General features: G+C 47.3%; 1 protein-coding gene across 3 annotated transcripts in view; it reads right to left on the minus strand.

Annotated features, from left to right (window-relative positions):
• Positions 1-17,198: 17,198 nt before the first annotated feature.
• Positions 17,199-20,846, minus strand: part of TENM2 (teneurin transmembrane protein 2) — a 941,161-nt gene continuing 937,513 nt past the window's right edge. For all 3 annotated transcript variants that reach the window (XM_042992783.1, XM_042992777.1, XM_042992795.1), the window contains 2 exons: positions 19,925-20,055; positions 17,199-18,282 (listed from right to left, as the gene is read on the minus strand). In XM_042992783.1, the coding sequence (XP_042848717.1) occupies positions 17,521-18,282; positions 19,925-20,055 (893 nt within the window). In that variant the 3' untranslated portion in view covers positions 17,199-17,520. The remainder of the gene's footprint in view (positions 18,283-19,924; positions 20,056-20,846) is intronic.

Here is a 20,846-nt window from a genome sequence, read left to right on the forward strand (position 1 = left end):
TGTTTGGGGCTTTGAGCATATGAGACTGCATCTCCTTGAGCCTCAGTTTCCTTGTTTGTAAAATGAGAGCAACAGTACCCACTTTCCTGTCAACATGTGACAACTACATGAGCTGATGTAAATGAAGCGCTCTCTCAGCCCCTGAAACACAGTGGTTCTTTTAAAGGTGGGTCCCTTTCTTTCTCAGCTCCTTAGTCATTTATTCAACCAGACTCTTGTCTGTCAGCTGTGTACCAGACCATGGGTGAAGCACTCAGGACACAGGGTGGTTTCTGGACTCATGGAGCTTAAGTTTGGCAAGGGGGATATACAATGTACAAATCAACAACTGAAGAAGTAATTGCACATTGTGGTCAATAACAAGACAGAAACAATGGTGCTATGATAAAATTTCATAGGGTGGGGATTGGTAGAAAATCTACTTTACATAGAGCCAAAGGAGAAAGCCCTTCTGAAGGGTAACATTTCTCCAGAAAGCTGAGGTGGTCAGCAATGTCAAGAGGCAAGGCATGTACATTCCAGCCTATTGGAGCAGCAGAGAGAAAGACCCTGAAGATTTGGTGTGTTCAATGCCCCCAAAGAGCACTGTTTCCATTCCACTGAAAACCACAGGAGGTTGTTTCCATGAGGGAAACAAGGTAGGAGGTGGTCACCCTAAAATGTTGCAAGGTTCTCCAAACACATGGCTTCCTGCTCTGTCATTGACACACTGATTCAGACTGAACAGAGTTCTTTCTCCTCAGCCCTGGTTACTCATCTGGGTACTTAGCCTCCAAAGGTCTGAAACAGCTCAGTGAAAGGTTGGATCCTTTGTTTATTCCATATTTAATTTTCAAAAGTTTAATTCTGTGTCTCAGTATGGATTTCTCTGGGTTCATCTTGTTTGGGGTTCACTAAGCTTCTTGAAGCCGTAGTTTGATGATTCCTGTCAAAGTTGGGAATTTTTCAGCCACTATTTCTGATTCCTTTTACAGTTCCACCCTTTCTCCTCTCTTTGTGGGACTCCCATCTTTTATTATAGTTCCACAGATCCCTGGGGATCTGTGCTTCTCCCCCCACCCCCCCCCCCCCCCGCCCAGTCTATTTTCTCTCTGTTGTTCAGATTAGGTCATGTCTGTCCGTTGTTCTCTTTTCCAGATCACTGATTCTTTCCTCTGTCTCTTACCTTCTGCTCTTGAACCCAGGCACTGAGCTTTTCATGTCTGAGTTGTTAAATTTTTCAGTTCAAACTTTTCCATTTGTTCTCCTTTATGTCATTTATTCCTCTGCTAAGGCTTTCTTTTTTTTTTTTTTTTCATTTTGTGTTAACTGTGTTTATCATTACTTATTGAAGCATTTTTACCATGACTGCTTTAAATTTTTTGTCAGAAATTCTAACATCTCTATCATTTTAGTGTTGGCATCTATTGATTGTCTTTTTTCAAAATTCAGTTTGAAATCTCCCTGATCCTTGGTATGCTGAGTGAGTTTTTTTTTGAATTTTTCTTTTTCTTTTTGTCTGAAACCTGGACATTTAAAAAAAATTTTTTTTTAACGTTTATTTATTTTTGAGACAGAGAGAGACAGAGCATGAACAGGGGAGGGGCAGAGAGAGAGGGAGACACAGAATCAGAAGCAGGCTCCAGGCTCTGAGCCATCAGCCCAGAGCCCGACGCGGGGCTCGAACTCACGGACCGTGAGATCGTGACCTGAGCTGAAGTTGGACGCTTAACCGACTGAGCCACCCAGGCGCCCCTGAAACCTGGACATTTTTATATTATGTTCTGAGACTCCGGATCTTATTAAACTGGTTGTTAGCTGGCTTTCTCTGATACTGTTCCAGCAGAGGTGGGGGATGGTTGAAGGGGGTGGGGAGATATGGCACCCAGTTACTGCCAGGTGGAGGTGGAAGTCCAAATTCCCACTTGGTCTTGTTGACACCTGGGAGGTACCCTTTGGCCTTCTCTGACACAATCCCAGGAGTGTTGGGGCTCCTTATTAAAGCCTCTTAAAGAGGGAAGCTTAGGGTTCCTACTTGGCCTTTGCTGGTGTGACTGAAAATTGAGCCACAGTTTTTTCCATGGTATTTAGCTAGAGTAAGATGGTTATTGTCTAAATGATTTCTGTGTGCTAGTCTGCCCCTTTTCTGGCCCTCTGGCTGACTTTTGTCAAACATTTTTTGTATGGACCTATTGACATTCCTGGGTTTTCTGTTTCTCCAGCACAACAGTCAGGGACATGTGAAGCAAAAAGAAAATCCAGGGAACCCGTGTCATTTCTCAGGTCCTGAGGTCCCTAGCCACCTGCCTCCTTTTCTGCACTTGAAGAGTTGTCCTACATTTGTTTTCTGTATAATGTCCAAAGGTCTTGGTTGTACTTAGTGGAAGGAGTAGGGAAAAGTATACCTATTCCTTCTTTCTAGAAGCAGAAGTTTATTGCTTACTTTGAGCCAACAAAACTCAGTGTGTCTAAGTTGGAATTCACCCCTTTTCCTGCAGTTAGTTGCTTCCCTGTTCCTCCTCCCCACTCTACATCCCTATTTCCATTCATGTTTCCTACAGTTATCTAAGTAGGAAACTGAGAATTCTGCCTTTGTGGCCTCCCGTACTGTCTTCCTTCGTTTTGACCTAAGCCCTAGCTCAGGCCCTTTTGTCTGATTCTTGTCATTTGTTTTTTATTTATTTTTAAGAGAGAGAGAGAGAGAGAGCAAGCACGTGTGAGCAAGCTGGGGGAGGGGCAGAAGGAGAGGGAGGGAAAGAATCTTAAGCAGTCTCCACGCCCAGCTTGACATGGGGCTCAGTCTCACATCTGTGAGATCATGACCTGAGCTGAAATCAAGAGTTGGACGCTTAACTGAGCCATGCAGGTGCCCCTGATTTTTTTTCTTTTTTAATGTTTATTTATTTTTGAGAGAAAGAGAAAGTGTGAGTGCAAGCATGGGAAAGGCATAGAGACAGAGGAACAGAGGATCTGAAGTGGGCTGTATGCTGATAGCAGAGAGCCTGATGGAGGACGTGAACTCACGAACCGTGAGATCATGACCTGAGCCAAAATTGGATGTTTAGCCGACTGAGCCACCCAGGTGCCCCATGACTGTTGTCATTTGAACGGTGTCTTAACTGATCTCATGACTTGTAGTCTCCCCAATCTCTACCCCTCCAGAATACCTCCTAATCTTTTTGAAGTGACTGTCGACAGGTACATTCTTCAGAGTTAAACTGGAATATAGACTGAAAATGAATACATGTGGAAAATGTTGGCTTTGATAGAGATTTCTTTACTGAAGGACTTCTCAGAGCATTCGGTATACCTACATCCACAGTGAATTTTTCCAAGAAAGCCATACAGAATGCAGAATTGCCCGAACTTTTTGACTACCATATCCTATTTCTTCCTGAGGCATCTCTGGAATACGGTGATATAAAACAGAGGTTGGCAAATGTTTTCTGTAAAGTACCAGATAATAAATATTTTCAGCTTGGGAGGCCATATGGTCTCTGTTGTAACTACTCACCTCTTCTGTTGTAGCTGAAAGCGGGCATACACAGTATGTAAACAAGTGGCTGTGTGCCAGTGAAACTTCATTTACGAAACAGACCTCTGGCCTGCAGGTTTTGGTTTACCTTCCCCTGTTCTAAAACATTACTTTAATTACAGAGACTTGGGTGTCACCCTAGACCTCTCCCTTTCCTCTACTTCCTGTGTACATCCCACCTGCCAGGGCCTTGAACCCTATCTCCAAAGTATATACATCTGTTGTGGTCTCCATTTCCACTTGTGCTACTTTAGATGCAGGCCGCCATCACCAGCACCTTATGCAGCTCCCAGCTGGCCTTCCTCTTTCGCTTATCCCATCATTCTGTAGAGTGTGACAGAACGTTTGGTGTTAAGCTCTTAATAGCTCTTCACTGGTCTTAGGATACAGTCCCAGCAACTCTGTGCATGTTGTAGGGTCCAGTGTGGACTGATCCTGGTGTGCTCTCCCAGTCTTGATTCTGTGCCTCCTGTGTGACTGAGTTTGTGTATGTGCCTTATACATGCTCTCTCTCCTCGCTCTGGACATGCACCCAGGCTCTTTTTCCTGTTTAGGCTACTCCCGCTTTGTCTTCAGCTGGTGAATTCTCCTTCAGCTTGCAGCTTAGATGTGCCTTCTTTCTTCACTGTCCACGGTTGGGTTATGTGTCCCGCCATCTACTTTATTCTTTAGCGATCTGGCCTTATCATTAAAAAAATTTTTTTTTAAAGTTTATTTATTTATTTTGAGAGAGAGCGCACCTGCATGCAAGCATGGGAGGGGCAGAGAGAGAGAGAGGGAGAGAGAGAGAATCCCAAGCAGGCTCCACACTGCCACAAATGCGGGGCTCAAACTCAGGAACTGTGAGATCATGACCTGAGCTGAAATCAAGAGTTGGTCACTTAACCGACTGAGCCACCCAGGTGCCCCTCTAGCCTCATCATTTTATTTCTTTATTTCTGTTTCTTTTTTTTTCCTTTCTCCCAACTGGACCGTAAACCCTGTGAGGATAGGGTTGTTTACTTTATTTTTCCTACATGCCCAGTGCCTAAAGGCAGGCCTGGCACAGAGTGACATGGGCATGTGTCAGAGGACATACCTGATCAGGGCCTAAGATTCCCTGCCACCACCTTTTAACCATTTTTCCTCCTTGTCGGGAGCAGATGGCATTAATCTGCTGGAAGAATTATGAGTCCATATGCCCCTCTAAGAAATAATTTGCCCATCTGTGGTGAGGAATAAGCATGCAGCATCCAAGGGTCCTTATGGAAAGATTTTTCTTCCTCGTTTGAGTCGGAAGGTTCTTTCTCAAAAGTCTTTATTTGAGAGCTCTCTAACTTTCTTTACAGAATTCTATATCTGTCAAAACATGAAGAAGAAGCCAAATGCAATGATCCACAAGTGTATCCTGGAGTACCTTTTTAAACAAAAAGCTACAAAGGGCATCCTTGGGACAGCTGGGTAAACGCGAAGAGGGACTGTGTGTTAGACAATATGATGTCAGTGTTAAGGGTCTCACAAGTGGTCATGGTACTTACTGTAGTTATGTAGGAGGATAACCCTAGTTCTTAGATAAAGGCAGAGGCATTTAGGGCGAAGTGTCATGATGTCTACAACTTATATTCAAACAATTTGGCGACTAGTTGAGCATTTCAGAGGGAGGGAAGGAGAGAGAAGACACATATGGACAAACATGTTAATTGGCAAATAATATCAAAGGTACTGTGTATTTTATTCAGCTCTCATCTTAGCACAGCATCTGGCATGGGATACACCTCTGAAAATGTTGGCTGAACTGTGACAGCAACAACTAGATGGCCTAAAAGTGTGCACCGAGTTAAGATGATCTATTGTCTTCCTATTTATGAACTTCAGATATTGGGCTGTGAGCAGCTTTGTAACCACAAACCAGCCAACAGTCATCTCTCTCCTGGTAAACCAAACGGTCTGAGCTCCAAATATGTTTCAAATTGCTTAACATTTTTACAGTAAGCCTTTATAGAGGAAACCAAACAAAGATAGGGAAGACACTTGCCCAGTTATAGTCCAAGTTAGGGAAAAGAAATCTGGGTTTGGATGTGACTGTGATGTTACAGTCTCTGATCCAAAATAAGGGATGGAGACACGCTCTGGCCCGTCTTCTTGGACAGCTCTCTGGATGTCCCTTTACGAGCTCAGCTGCAGGTGGCATGCAGCCTCCGATGTCCACCCCATGCTCCAGTTCAATGACTGAAATTGCCTGGAAGGCTGAAGACTTGCACCTGCATGGAATCAGCAGGGATCCGTGGGCAGGAGGAACCCCTTCCCTGGCCTCAGTCACTTGGTGTCTTACGTTGCTATTTCATGGTGATCATACATAAGGTCCAGCCCAGAAGAGGAAGCCCCTACATTTGGCAGCCCTTAAGTCAATGTGACAGGCCTTCAAAGACTGGCTTGCCCTCCGACATGGCCATGGGCCAGAGGATGGGATGAGAGCAGGCATCAGTTAAGCCGCCTAGGTGTCTCATCTCTGTCACCAGGGACTTCTGGGGTGGGGGTGGGGACAACAATGAGGGATAATAATGACAATTGTGGCCACTGACTGAGCACTTACCTGTTCCAGGCACTGAGCTGGCACTTCCCACATTTCTAGCCTCAAAATTTAAGTAACCCAGGATTCAGCCCTGGGCCCGCCTGACATAAGATGCAGGCTATAGGGTAGCCGATGTAATGTAAGCAACTCCCCACCCCGGCAATGTAGAAGAGTCCAGTGGCACATGGGGTCTTGGTAAAGTTCTAGATTAATCTAAATGGTGGTATAACTCGTTAGGAGGGCACAGAGAGTAAGAGACTCCTCCCTTCCACAGGTTTTCTTGTTTAGCTCCAGCACCTCCGAAAAGAAACTAATTTCCAATCAGCAAGTTAATAAGTAACACAGTTGCCCCTACGAGGGTCAAGGGTCACGAGCATGCTATCAGTGAGTGCCTAGATTGGGCAGGGGGATTCCTGAGGGAGGTGGGAGGCAAATTCTGTCTCCACTGGAACCACCGACATGGACACAGCCCACGGCCTGGAGTTTGTTCGGCAGAGCCCTCCTGTCCGCAGGGAGGCCAGGAACTCCCTTCTTCCAGGTGGTGGGGAAGCTCTCCATCTGTACCTCGTCTGATGAAGCGCGAGCTGGGGCTCGCATCACAAATGGAGCTTCTGAGCCAGAAAGCTGGCAAACCGTAAGTCCAGAGAGCCTCTGAGGAATGAATGAACGCGTGTGTTTTGTGAACTTCAAGGGGTCATGCACAAATAAGTGACAGGTGCCTGAGTCTAGGCTTTGGCGGTGACCGGGAGCTGCTCCTGAGCCTGATTCTTCAGCTTCGCCTCTTGTACTGAAGCTGAGTTGGGCTGACTTCTTCCCATCTGCACTCGAGAACCAGGGCCTGGGATGTGGGCTGTGTGTTTGGGACAGCGTGTGTTGTGTGCCTGGAGGTAGGGAGCGTGTATCTGCACTCTCAGATGTCTGTGGAGCCGACAGACCAGGTGGCTATTGCCACAGAGGTCCACTGTGTTGCTGAATCCAACACACGGGTGACGTTCTTTTGTGTCTTTCCCCTTGCTGTGCCCCTCAACAGAGATGCTGGCCTGAGAAACAAACAGCAACACACACACACACTTCATGATACTTCTCTCTCTGCTCCCCGCACCCTCTTCCTAGATTGCTTAAAAGCACCCCCTGCAAAACACGCTGTGTTGCACCTCTCCGGAGAGGTAGAGGTGGGTAGAGGGTGTCTTGGGTTGAGTTCCCCTGGGAAAGACTCTGGGCTAGAGGTTTGCGTGCAGGCTGTTTCTTAAAGAGTGCACCAGGACCACCTGGGAAGGAGTTGAGGGCCCAGGATTGGGCAACATGGAGGTCAGGCTGTGATGGCACACCAAGGGTGATCTCAGCCAATCCTCTTTCCAGCTCTGGCGCTGGGATAGCCCTTCACCAAGGCACGCAGCCTGCCTTTGTACCCCTGTATTGACCAGACCAGTGCTAGATGACTCCCACCCTTCTACCAGACCTACCAGACAGCTCCCTTCCGAGAGGGGGGCTTTGAAGCGTCTGCAGGCAGCATTCTTGGGGCTGGTGGGGGGGGGGGAAAGGGGTGGGAGGGAGGAATAAATGCCTGAGTCCCCAACAAAGGGATCTGTGCCCACTGCAGGGGGTGGTATGCACTGTGGCCCAAACAGTGTCTTTGTGAGCTGGTTAAACCCACCCTTAAAATTTGGAAGAATGTAGAAAATGTTCTCTGGCTGCTTCTGCCACAGTTATTATTAATTTTATAATGGTGCCAGGCCAGAGTTCCTGACCCTTGAGTTTCAAAGTGCCCACATCATTGAAGTCAACAGAGAAAGCTTTTTTAAAATTGTGGTTGACACCATGTTAGATTAGTTTCAGGTGCACAATAGAGAAAGCTTTTAACCCATGGATATCCTCTGTCTTTTCTTCTCCCCATGCCTCTTTGACGTTTTTATTCTCTTTTGTGTCCTACCACCCCAACCCCACGCCAGTCTCCTGGAAATTTACTGATTTCCATGATGTAGATATCCCCACCATGGCTCATTTCAAGCCACCAGGGTGATGTCACTGAACACAAGGCTGGGAGGAGACCCATGTATCAGCCTGGTGAGTGGTTCCTGAGTATAAGGAGTCCATGCTGTGTGGAGCCTCAAGGAGAAGCTGGGTTTGAGGCCATGAGGCAGTGGGGTGAGGCCTGTGTGTCATTGGTAGATGAGGGCTTGTCTGCCTTCCCTCTGTTCTTAGGGCATCATCCATGCTCCATTTCAGGGGCTGTGTGACCGCCAGCAGAGGGGCAAGATGGGAAGGAGGAAATAAAACATGACCCTGTCATCTCGGGTCCTAGCACCTCCCCCCCAAGTGCCAGGGGAAGGTCCTCTCATTTGGACTGCTCTGACAGTCATCAGTGTAACGTTCATGAGGCTGCCCCTTGCTGCAGACAGAGCCCGCAGCTGTTCTGTCTCAGGAATGCTCTATGCCTCTGGCTTCTCAGGGAGGTCTGGGGGGTGGAGGGAGGATCTGGGAGGGGTGGGGCAGAGCAATCAATTCTCTCCTCCTCTCTGGGCTCATGGCTCGGCTCAGGAACTCAGCTACCGAGAACTCCCGGATGGTGAGCCGAGGAGAATCAGGGCAGAGCTTTATTAGTCTAGTTCTAGAACCCCTGGCTTGGGGGCTGTTCCTTGGATGAACATAGGCAAGCCCTGGTAAATGTCTCCTTAGGGAGAATTAGCCTCCCTAACCAGAGGGCAGAGGCTTCTTTCCAAAGGCTGTGGTCTGGGGAGAAATGAGGGAGGGAAGGGGTCAGGGGAAAATGAGCTAGAGCAGTGATTCTCAATGGAGGGTGGTCCCCCCCCCCCGCCCCCGCTCCGGCCCTCATAAGGCATTTGGCAATGTCTGGAGACATTTTGGGTTGTCACAGCAGGGACACTCGGGACACACAGACAGGGAACCACCACTGGCATCTAGTGGGTAGAAGCCAAGGATGCCACTAAACACCCCACACTGCACCAAGCCAGCCCCCATGATAGAGCACCCCTGGCTCCAAATGTTGCTGATGCCCAGATTGAGGAAACTCGCACTAGAGCAGAGGCTGGTCCGATGGGCAGAATAACCTCTCCTTACATGGTTGACACTGAGGGGTAGTCTTGCTCCCCATATATTCAAGAGGAAAGGAGGGAGTGAGGGACATCTAGTTTCCTATACACAGTTCAACCCAGGGAGAGGTTCTCTAGGCTGGTGTTGATAAGAGGTTTCCTGTCTTCCCAAGGGAAGGAAAAAGACCCATGGTAGGTGGGTAAGAAACTTGGCAGGAAGCTGTGAGGGGCTGGATGCCTTTTTGGCTATTAAGATGCAGTCTATATCTTCCCAGGGCACTAGTGATACACACGCCCTTTTCCTTTCTTCCAAATCCCCATCACCCACTGTGTAGTTCTCTCCCCAGCACTTCCACATTGTGTTGCTATTGTTTATGTTCCTCACTAGTTCCTGGGTAGCTGTTTTATTCATCCTTGTATCCCTAGCACCTGGCTTTTCAAACGAACACCTAAGCTATGTTGGGCACTATTTATTGATAGAATGGACAAAATGAGTGATGTCAGTAGATATCCTATCAGCAGTTAACGTTTTTTGTCCAGGAAGTTATCTTCCTTGGGGGAGCCATCCCTTCCCTCTTCTTTATGGTCCTGATGGGATTTGGGCCCATCCAAGTTCTCTGGGAGTTTGAGGGAGAATCTCTCTGCCTTTTCCATGGGTACCATGGGGACGTAGGTGAGAGGGTGCTAGTAATCATCTTTCCCACATGTGGAGAAAGCCCACCTGGGAATAAAGCCACATCTCAAGGGAAGCAGAACTGGAAGGGAAGCAAAGACATCATTTGAGTGTCTGGATCCAGCCATGTCTGAAGCCATCATGTTTTTGAACTTCCCAGTTTTTGCTTTGAGTTAGTTGGGGTTCTGTCACGTATCATCTCTAGTCTCCTGATTAATCTAGTGATGCCACCTGGGGGCAGAGCCAAGCACTGTTCATTGTCTCCATCTCCTGTAGCTCGTGTGCTTGCCTTAAAGGCAGCTGGACAGATTGCTTCTGGCCAGGGGCCCTGCCTTGGAATAAAATCTACATGAGGTTGTGAGATTGAACCCTGTGTCAGGCTCCTTGCTGACAGCATGGAGTCTGCTTCGGATTCTCTCTCCCCTCTTCTCTCTGCCTCTTCCTGCCTGTGCTCTATCTCAAAATAAATAACCTTAAAAAAAAAACAACCTTAAAAAGGTGGAGGGAAAGTAAAGAAGCATGTTAGAATGAAATCTGCATGTATTTGGCTGAGCTAACACTAAGATAAGGGCTGTGGAGGGGGTGGCCCAGGAGTGGACATGATGGTAATAGACTGGGAACAGAACTACCAGCCCCCTGGGAGGGGCCTGTTTTGTTGTGTACCTTCTGGTTAGTTACTTTAGCTCTCTAAGCTCCTCCTGGCCTCTCAGGTGGTGGTAAAATTCAAATACAATCCATGTGGGCAAAAGGGTTTATGAATGCATACGCGTAAGGAGATCACTTTCACTGCCACTGGAGTTGGTTTAGAGGGAGAAGGCAGCCAGGGTGGGGAGCCATTGGAAGGGTGTAGAGAAGGGAGAGGGGGAGAGAATGAGGGGAGTGCTTTGTACAGGTGGCCACACCCATGGAGCACTAAAGACAGGTGGGGACAGGCAAGAGGAGGTTCTGTTCTGTTCTGCCCAGGCCTGGGGACCCTGGAGCCCTGGGAAGGCTTGTGGAGCTGGTTTGGGTGCCAGGTGGTCACCTCCTACTTACTGAGAACCCAGATAAGGACCCAAGCAATGCATTCCTAGTTCCTCTCTGGCAGGATGGCCACTGGGAAGGTTGTCCTTGAGGGGTCACAGGCCTCCCACTGTTAGGGCCTGCTAGCAGAGAAAGGCCCTTTTGCTTTATGTAGCTTGTGTGGTAGGAAGATGGAGGGGGCAGTGGAACCTTGACTTCTTCACAAATCAAGACTTCAAGACTGGGACTGTGTGTGCAGCTAGTTTCAAGGCGGGAGCCCCACCTTCAGTCCTCACTGACTAAGAATAATAGTAATTTGTGGTCAGTCAGTAGCCATCCCTATGTGCTAGGCACTAGATTGGGTGTTTATTACAACAATCCTGTGAGATAGTATTCTACCAATTTTACAGGGGAGGAAACTGAGTCTTCAGAGGTTAAGAGCCAAGGCTTAGCTAGAAAGTGGAACAGTTGGGATTTAAAGCAGCGTTTGTTTTTTGTTTTTGACTCCAAAGACCATAATTCAAAAAAGGCCTGATGTTTTCCCTGAATAGTACCTTACTATTTAATATGCACTTGTTAAGTGACTGGCACTGCCCAGCACTTTACATGTAAACCCGTCTGGAGCCGACAGACGCAGCTCTAGAAGGTTTTGTGGGAAAGGCCGCCATCTAGTGGCCAAACTGCAAGCCCAGCATTTTCCAGGAAGAAGTGATCGCTGGGGAAGGTGGGGCTTTGGGAAACAGGAGAAGTCAGTGCTGGTGCAGCCTTGCTTTTGTAGGGCTGCTGCACAGTCATAGTGCCAGCTCTGGGCGTCAGAGGAGGCTCAGGCTGCCCAGCTCCCTCAGGATGGAAGGTGGGACTTGGGTGTGGCAAACCAGAATTGTCCTGGAAAGTCCCAACTTGGGCCCCTCAGAGGCTCCCTAAATGTAAGCCTTAGACTTCTTAAACCCCTCTCCTGAGGTGTTGAGTACTTTCACTGGAGTGGGATGGGGAGGAGAGACGTTGGTGCACATGAGGCTTTCCTTGGAGAGCTACACGGGGATCCTGCCCTTGATGCTCTGTGTCGTACAGACACTATCCCCAACACGCAGGGAGTCCCACAGCCTTGTCCTCCCTTCTCTAATGGTGTTCTGAGGAGCTCTCCTTCTGTTCTCCCCAGTCACCCCGGTTCAGGTCCTCAATCTGGGCTGGTACATTCGGGCTGTTACAATTTCCCAGGCTCTATTTTGTTGGCTCTCCTTTACTCCCTTCTTTGCTCGTGGAAGGATTTCCTAATCGTGGAGGGTGGAGGACCCCACGTAGGCCCCCTCCAGCCCTGCAGGAGAATGTCCAGCTTCCTGGCCTGATTTTAATTCCTGCTTCAATCTCTCCCACACTCCTCATCCCAGGCCCGCACCACTTGTTGGGCTCTGACCTGGTGCTTCTCAGTCCTGGCAAGGCTGCACATGAAAATCACATGGGGATCTTCCATGCCTCCCCGTGCTCACACCCCTGGAGATTCTGGTTTAATTGACCTGGGACCTGGAGGTCGTAGGTATGTTTCAAAAGCCCCCAGCTGATTGTAATACGTGGCCAGGGGGCTCATGCGTAGCCATTGTTCCAGCCTTTCTGGATTTCTCCCCCGTCGACTTGCATATTTTTTTTCTCTCTCCTGTGTTGAATACACACTTCCCTCTCAGCCCAGAGTGCCCTCTTCCACCTTTTCCAAATGACACTCTCTTACCTGTGAAGGCTCAGCACAAATGCTCGTGGAGAGAACTTGCAGCCCTCTCCTCTAGGCTTCACATTTTTGTTTATTTTCTTTTAGAGAGTGCGTGTGTGGGGGAGGAGCTGAGGGGGAGAGAGAGAGAGAGAGAAAGAGAGAGAGAGAGGGAGGAGAGAGGAGAGAGAATGAACAAATCTTGAGCAGGCTCCATGCTCAGTGTAGAGCCCAACTCGGGGCTCAATCCCATGACTCTGGGATCATGAACAGAGCTGAGATCAAGAGTTGGACGCTCAACCAACTGAGCCACCCAGGCACCCCATGGACTTCACATTTTTATGCATCACTTCTATGCGCCCTTGAGCCTACTGTGTCCCATTGATTGGCTTGTTTCTCCTCACACCTTGGACTATGAGATCTTGGACCGTGAGATACTTATCTTTGTATGCCCAGCTTCTAACATGCTGGACAAAATTGTGCTCGGTGATTGAATATTGATGGATATCAACATTGATGGGTGTCTTTCTCACATAGTCTGTCTTCATGTTGCTGAGACCTTCGACCTTGCAAATGTCAATCTTTCTGAAGAGCCCTTGAGGCTATGAACCAGGGATTCACACTGAGAGTACCTGTTCATGTTCCCTAGGTCTGGAAGAGGGGAATTGCCACGTGGAGTGCAATTTGAGGGAAGGTCCTCCTTCATCTTCCCAACCCCTGCATAAAAATCTCACCCATGTGATGAATGGCCCATTCCTCAATTTTCACACTTAGAAAACCTGTGCTTGGAGCAAAGATTTAAAAGTAATAAAAACTAACATTTCCTGAGTACTTAGCGTACGTTAGTGATACATACAGTATCTTATTTAGTCATCATGGCAGCCTTGTTCTTACTAATCCTCACGTACAAGTGAGGGAACAGAGGCTCTTGGACATGAGTTACATGTCAGAGACTGCTTGGGCTCACTAATATCCAGTCTCCTCTTCTGAAGGTCAGAGTCAAACTACATTTTCTAGTCTCTCTTGCAGCAGGTGGGTCCATGGATATATGAGAGTGGAGAGGCTATGTCTCATTTTCAGGTAGGACACATTCAAAATAAAATAGTTACACACGTGGTCTTGGGTCTTGTGTCATCAACCAGCTCAATGGAGAGGATGTTGAAGATTCTGAAGACCTAGAAGACTGAGCCACAAGGTGAAAGGAGGCTGGGGCCCTGAGTGACTGAATGGAGCAGAGCCATTCCCATCCCTGACCCACAGTGGATGACTATATGAGTAAGAATTCAACTTTTGTTGTGTTAACTTATGCTGGGTATATCTCTTATACAACAGCTATTACTATTTACTCTAATGTAATCATCTCAAGCTCCCATATTTAGGGAGTCATGGAGTTAGAACGTGTTTCCAGGCAGGCCGTCTTTGCACAATTCTGTCCCCTGCACTGCCTTTCCAGAATTCTGTATCAAGGTACAAATGCCCTGGGAGAGGTCAAGAATTTCCTCCCGTCATTCTAGGACCATTCTAGCCTGAGAAAAGGCAGGAGAGGATTTTTACCCAAGGCTGTCTTCCCCTTCCATGTTACTGATTCATGTGTGTGTATTGTGAGGGCTTGGACTGGTCTAGGTGTAGGAGGAAACTCATAGATAATTCAAAGATGGTTGGCATACAAGAGGAGAGTTTCAGGTTCTAGTGAATTTCTGGTGACATTTTGTGATTCCCTGTCTGCCACACTATTTGGCCACCCCTTTGGGTCTACCTGCCACCTAAGAGTCTGGTTGGGGCAGAGGAGCTCTGGGCTAAACGAGCTCCCCACTGGCTTCTTGCCTGCGATTAACTGTCATGTTTTGTCCCACTGGCTGCTTCTACCCAGGGAGACACAACAGAGTAACACCTTTATAGCCCCCAACAAACCAGGATTCAGGCTGGCCCCATGATCAGTTCGAGGCTGCTCTGTGAGTATATATCCAAGTGACCCTGACACCACTCAGATTAAAGGCAGGTAGCAGCTGGACCAAAGCACATAGGAGGAACTGATTCCTGCCTCCCTCCTGAAGGGAAATGGTGCAAACTCACGGCACTTGGCAAAAGTGTTCACATATGCTTCTGAGAGGGAAGTTGTCCGAAACGTGTTTGTTCCCGTGTGGTTTACTGAAGCCTCACCTGCTGTGCTGATAATGCTAACAGGGCCCATGACACTTGACAACCTGGTGTAAAGCAGGCCACCCTTGCCTCTCTCTCCCTTTCCTTATGCCTGGGGAAACCACCCCTGGCCTGGCTGGATGACTGGGAAGGCAGCAGTGACTCGAAGCACTGGAAGGGTCTCGGTGGTGTCCTCCCTAGACCTCCTGGGGAGGCCTTGAAGTCAGCCACAGCTAGGCTTGAATCTTATTCCACCACTTACTGGCTGTGGAAAATTGGCTTCAGTTTCCTCACCTGCAGAATGAATGATACCAGGAGCTTGTCCTTGCAATCCAGCCACTCAATGCACTTCCATTTCCTTCTGAAGTCCCAAATGCCTTCATATCAGGTCAGTGGCCGCCAGCCATCTCCTTCACCTCACACAGATGACCACGTCAGCCATACTGTGTCCAGAGCACTTGTTTATGAAAAGACTCCCTCTTGTTTTTAATGAAAGAAAGACTGAAGGGTTTTTTCTTTTTAATCTGTGCATCTTCCGGTTCCTGCTAACTTCTTTTGAGTTCAGACTGTCTCACCACAGATCCTTTGGATATTCTGTTCCCTAGGTTTGGAATGCTTTTCAGTCTCTTCACCTGGTTAACTCTTTCAGCCCCCAGCAACTTCTGTGATGTTCTCACTCTAGGTCACCTCTCCAGTAATGTGCTTCCATAGCTTTATACATCTATCCTTCTTGGCGCTTAATACCCCTGCCATTTTCACTGCTTAGTGTAATGATTTGACTATCATCTGTTTACATCCTTGACCCTTAGTTTCAAGAGGCGAGGACCCATGTTTATGCCTGCCCACCTCCTTTATCCCCAGAACTTAGCACAGGACCTGGCACATGACAAGCTGTCTGTATAATGTTGCTGAATGAATGAAAGATGAGGATTAAATGAAAATATTGTGTGCAGAGCATTTAGCGCTGTTCTTGGCATTAGTAAGCATCAATAAATATTAGCTATTGATTATGGTATTCCTCTGTGGCCTTGGTGGAAGAAAATTCATCCAAATCATAAGTGTTCTCCTTATTTCGGTTGCCCCAAGTGTGCAAATATGGGAGTAAATTAATCTGGAAGAAAATATAAACACACACAAATACATGCACATCTCCCAGTGAGGTGAGAGGGTTTGCCCTCACTTCCTGTCAGCACTTCCTGGAAGTAGAATGTGGCATCAGGGAGAAGCCTGACTGTCCCTTGAGGGCTGGAGGGACCCACCCATGCATGGATCCAGCCCCAGGCCCAGACTTTCCTCACTTCTGATCCATGCAGAAAAGGGGGCTGCAGATGTAGGCAGAGATCATTCTAGCACTTAGAGCAGTTTGGGGAGCATTGAGCTGCCTTCTAACAAAAGTTCCTCCCAAAGTTTGAAATACCAGCTCAGCCTGTATGTCTAGGAAGCTCCCTTTTCTTCCATCAGCCTTTACATTTTCCTCACCTCAAAGCATTTCCACAGAAGACCAGTGTCCACAGGAGTTTTAGAGACTTTATTTATGTATAAACAATTTAAACACTTTGCCATAAATTATCTTTGCCTGTCCCTAGTCTTTGCTTAGCAGCAAATTAAAATTAATATAAAAACTCGATGAACAATTCATACATGTATATTACAAAAAAGTTCCTGTACCAAAGTTCTTATTAGACTTTTTTTTTTTTATTTTTTATTTTTTGTGTTTTTTTTTTTTTTTTTTTTTTTTAATTTTTTATTTTCTCTCCTCGTGGTGACTGTCATGTGATTGTCTCAGTTTCTGGACCAAACAAACACACTAATAATTTAAAATCTGAAACGGTGATTGTGCCTTGAGGCTTATGTATGTACAGGGTGATCTGAAGTGGTGCCCATTAGCAAGAGTGTCACAATGCCACACCTCTACTGCAACTGATACCCACGAACTACGGAATCTAAACAGACTACACCCTGTAACTGCGTATTACTGTCCACAATGGAATCTTCAAAGACAAAAGAGTATGAAATTTATCTGTAGTGATTATAGCCACCATTTTGAATTAAATTGTACACTCTGCGCTCAAATAAATTAACTCAGGCCGGACTAAGTTGGGACCTGAGAGTTAAGTGCTGAACGGTATTATCTCGCTTTGATTTTTTGATAGTAATTTCTTTTTGTGTGTGTGTTTTTAGTTTTTTTTTTTTTTTCTTTCTTTAAAAAGTATTTCCAGTGCTCACTCTTTCACTTGTATCCCCCCTCCCCGGTCGCTACACACAAATCACCCCCAAAGTCGTGTTTTCAATGCACCTGTACTGGTTGAAACGAAAACGTCTGTGGTATTTGTCCAACAAGCAGTCTGAATCGGTTTCCTCAGCTGGTCTGTGACGCTGGCCCTGGTGGATGTGTCTGCGTCGCTCACGTGTGGATGAGTGAGGTAATAGAATAGGAGGCCTTCTCGTCTTCACGTCTTTGTTTTTCGGTCGTGTGTACGTGTTTTGTTTTTTTGTTTTTTGTTTTTTTTGTGTTTTGTTGTTTTGTTTTTCTGTTCTCTTGTTCCTTTTAGACATTTCGCATCTTTTTTTTTTTTTTTTTTTTTTCCTGTGTAGACCCAGAACAAGTGGGTCATATTTTAGGGGAACTTGAAACATTTTGTGTGTTTGTTCATTCATTCGTTTGTTTTGTTTTCCTCAGAATTTTCAGCCAGGCTTTAGTCTACTTCAGGATGTGGGACTTCTTGCTTGGATAGTAGCATTTGAACTCAAAAAATGTGAGCTTCCTTGCCACTTGGTATCCTAAAGCAGCCCGGCCTTAGTGCCCCTGTTAGGTCTTCATCTCCTTAGGAGAGGAGATAACAGTTACTCCCGCCAAGCCATCCAGACAGGGAATGGCAGCAGATTATTTTGTTACCTCTTTCCCATCTCATTCTGTCTTAAAAACTGGATGTTGCTGCTACTGTCTGCAAGCTCTGGGTATTGCTCTACAGGAAGCACGTAATACCCCTCATAACCTTGCACACGTCCCGTGCTCAGGAGCTGCTGCTTCTCGCCCTCAGTCCACAGGCGGCTCCCCTCTCGCCCATCCCTGGCTTTCTGCTGCTCCTTGGCCCAGGCAGTGCCCAGGGCCCTCTGTCTCGCCTGGTCCAGGACGCGGGCCTTCTCTTCGTCCAGGGTGTCGGGGGTGAGGCCGTAGCGGATACTGAGCAGCAGCGTGGAGTACTGGAATTCAATGTTGGTGAACCTTCGAGTCCTGCCGTTGACCAGCAGTGTGGGCTGCGACACGGTCACGTTCACCCCGCTCTCTAGCACCTTGCGGCCGATGGTGGTGCCCAGTGTGACCAGATCACCGTCGGCCGAGCCAATCTTCACAAAGTAGTGGGTGTCCTTGCCTTCAATGCTGTAGTGCATCTTGTCCAGGTAATAGGCATTGTTCAGCACGGAAGCCACCTTGCGGCTGTCCTCGCTGGCAATGCTGGACACTCCGGTAGTCACTTGTCCTTCTTTGATGGCAAACATGACGCCTTTGCCGATGATGGGTGTGGTGGTGGCAAACCAGTGGCCTGCTTTCTCTCGGATGTTGGCATGGAGCTTTTTCGAGATAACTTGCCCTTCCAGAGCCATGAAGGCCTGATTATGCCTCTCAGTTGTCTGCTGGACACCTGTAATGAGCTGTGGGCAGAAGAAAACACAGAAGGCTGAGATGATGGTCTGGGCAGCTCTTTGCATGGGCCAAGAAGCTCATTAAAAAAAGGCTCAGAAAGGGGAATTCTTGGACTCCCTGTAAGAACTAGTCTTCTATCTGTAACGATGCCAGCTAATACGTCCTACCTTTTGAAACTAGCAGAGGCTGGCTGGTTCCCAGTGCTCTGATGGTGTGACCTGTCCGCCTTGTAACTGTGACCCTAACTAAAAAGACAGTACAGAGGTTTGCCACCTTGCTGACATCTATACCCAGGCCTACCCACTTACCATGTCTCTCCATTATTGGAGAAGAGAGAGTCACTCTGCCCTCAGATGGTTTGGCAGCTGCCTTGCACACTTCAGACCCAGGACTATCCTGACCTGTAGGGCAGGGTGTTTGTTTGAGAAGCTATGAACCCTGCTGCTGTGACCTAGATTTTTTTCGAGGCCAATGCCCTGAGCATTCATTAACTTCCTTGGGTTAAGACCTTGCTACTCAAAGCATGGCTAGCAGCAAAAGAATCGCCAGGACCTGCCTTGTTAGAAAAACAGAATCTCAGGCCTTACTCCAGGCCTACTGAGTCAGAAGCTACATCTTAACGAGGCATACCCTAGGTGGTTTGTGTGCATATTAATGTTTCAGAAGCACCAGACTAAGAGGTTCTGGCATTGTGGGCCAGAGGGAATATCCCTGGGCTTTGAGTCATTTGCTTTGGATCCTAGCCCCAGTTCTGCAGAGGGACGAAATCACCATTATCTCCTTGGCCTTGAGCTCTCTACTCACAAATTACAACTCCTCTCAATTGGTGGTTGGGGGACAGGCTGGGATAATGGAAGAGGCTGTGTTTGGGAGGTAACAGCACTTAGATAAATGAGAGAAATGATGGCTATTCATCCACTGAGTGGTCCCCGAAGGGCAGAGCTGAGAGGACGTTGTTCTCAATTACCCACCAGCTCCTCCTTGTCTCTCTCTAGTTACACAGTGTGGATGATTATTCAGAGCAGCTGAGACCTTTCAGACTTTTATGTTGCTGGGCACTGTTCTGTAACGGGGGTTATCTGAACACTGTTGCCCACCCCTCCTGTCTGACCGTGCCAGTGTCTCCGCAGCACCCAAATGGAAACTGACCACCTCTCGGTCATCACTGAAAGACCCAAGCACAAATTATGTTCTGAAAACTCAATCTGTATACATTTGGGCCATAAAACGCTGAGGTTTTATGTCAGGCATAAAAATGTTCTTTAATGGGATAGAAACTGCAAACCACAGTTATATTATGTCCCATAAAAGCCAAAAGGGTTATGATCTTATAGGCAGTGCAGATGGTAGGTTGCTACTAGGTTTCTCGGTGCTATTGTTAATCAAGGAGTGACTCAAGGGTATACACTGAACAGATAATGATACCACAATTAAGGTCATAATTGAGGTTGGGAAGAAATATTTGCTGCGCCAGACAGGTGATAGCCCTGACATTCGCTTTCCTGGGAAGTCACAATGTTTCAGACACCTTTTTATACCCAGCTCTGATGTTTTCCTCCCCTACTGATGTGCCCTTGGCTCCCATGCGGTTCTGTCTGCAACAGGGAATGAGGACAATAATTCATATTCTTGGCAGGAACCTCCGCTTACCTGTCCATTCTCACTGGCTTGACTCTCTGACAATTCATAGGGAGGAGGCACGAAATACATTTTGGCTCTTGGGAAGCCAGGAATTATGTTGCTAAGCTGAAATCCAAACATCACAAGCCAGCTTTTCACATCTATGGTGGAAACAAAAATAAAGATTTCTGAATCATGATGGATGGAAAGCAGTTGAGGATCTTGGGGAGAGAACAAAACAAAATGGGTGGTTGGGTGTGGAGTCCAGCAGGGGAGGGAGGCAAGAGCTTGTGAAGGTCTCCTGGTCTGGACCCAGAGCTGCTTTACATGGGTCCTAGGAAGGATGTTCTTCCAACCTTGGTCACTTGATAACCCCCATGTGGTGATGTAGGAGGCCAGTGCTGGTGGAAGATCTAGTTTTGATTCCCCTTACTTTGTGACCTTGGGTAAGTTCCTGCCCCTCTCTAAGTTTCAGGTTCTTCAGATGTGAATTGGGATGATAGCTAGACCAGTGTTGTTGGGTTGTTGTGAAGGTTGAAGGAGAAATCCATGTAAAGGACTTGTCACAGTGCCTGGGACATAGATAGCTCAATAAATATGAACTCCCTCACTTGGCAAGTATTTAAGGAGGCATCTGTTATAGGCCAGTTAATGTGTTTGGAAGATGGACATACAATGATCAACTAGATGGATAAGTGATGATTATTAACACTACGTAAGACATTGGCAGGGGCAGGAGGCTGCCCTGAGGCTGGCTTTTTATAGAAAGGGTGTTCCAAAGGTATATGGAATGCCCAAAGTCTTCTGGCTCCTGAGACCCTTTTTTTCAGGCACCTACTCTTCAGAGAGAGGCCAGGAGAGTGCTCTTGCATGCCCAGAGTAAGACTTCCCTTCCCCTGCCAGGGTCATGACTGAGTCCCTTGTTTTGGGAATTCTATCTCTTGCCCCATGG

Source organism: Panthera tigris, chromosome A1, assembly GCF_018350195.1.
Source record: "Panthera tigris isolate Pti1 chromosome A1, P.tigris_Pti1_mat1.1, whole genome shotgun sequence".
In the NCBI taxonomy this organism is placed as follows: Eukaryota; Metazoa; Chordata; class Mammalia; order Carnivora; family Felidae; genus Panthera; species Panthera tigris.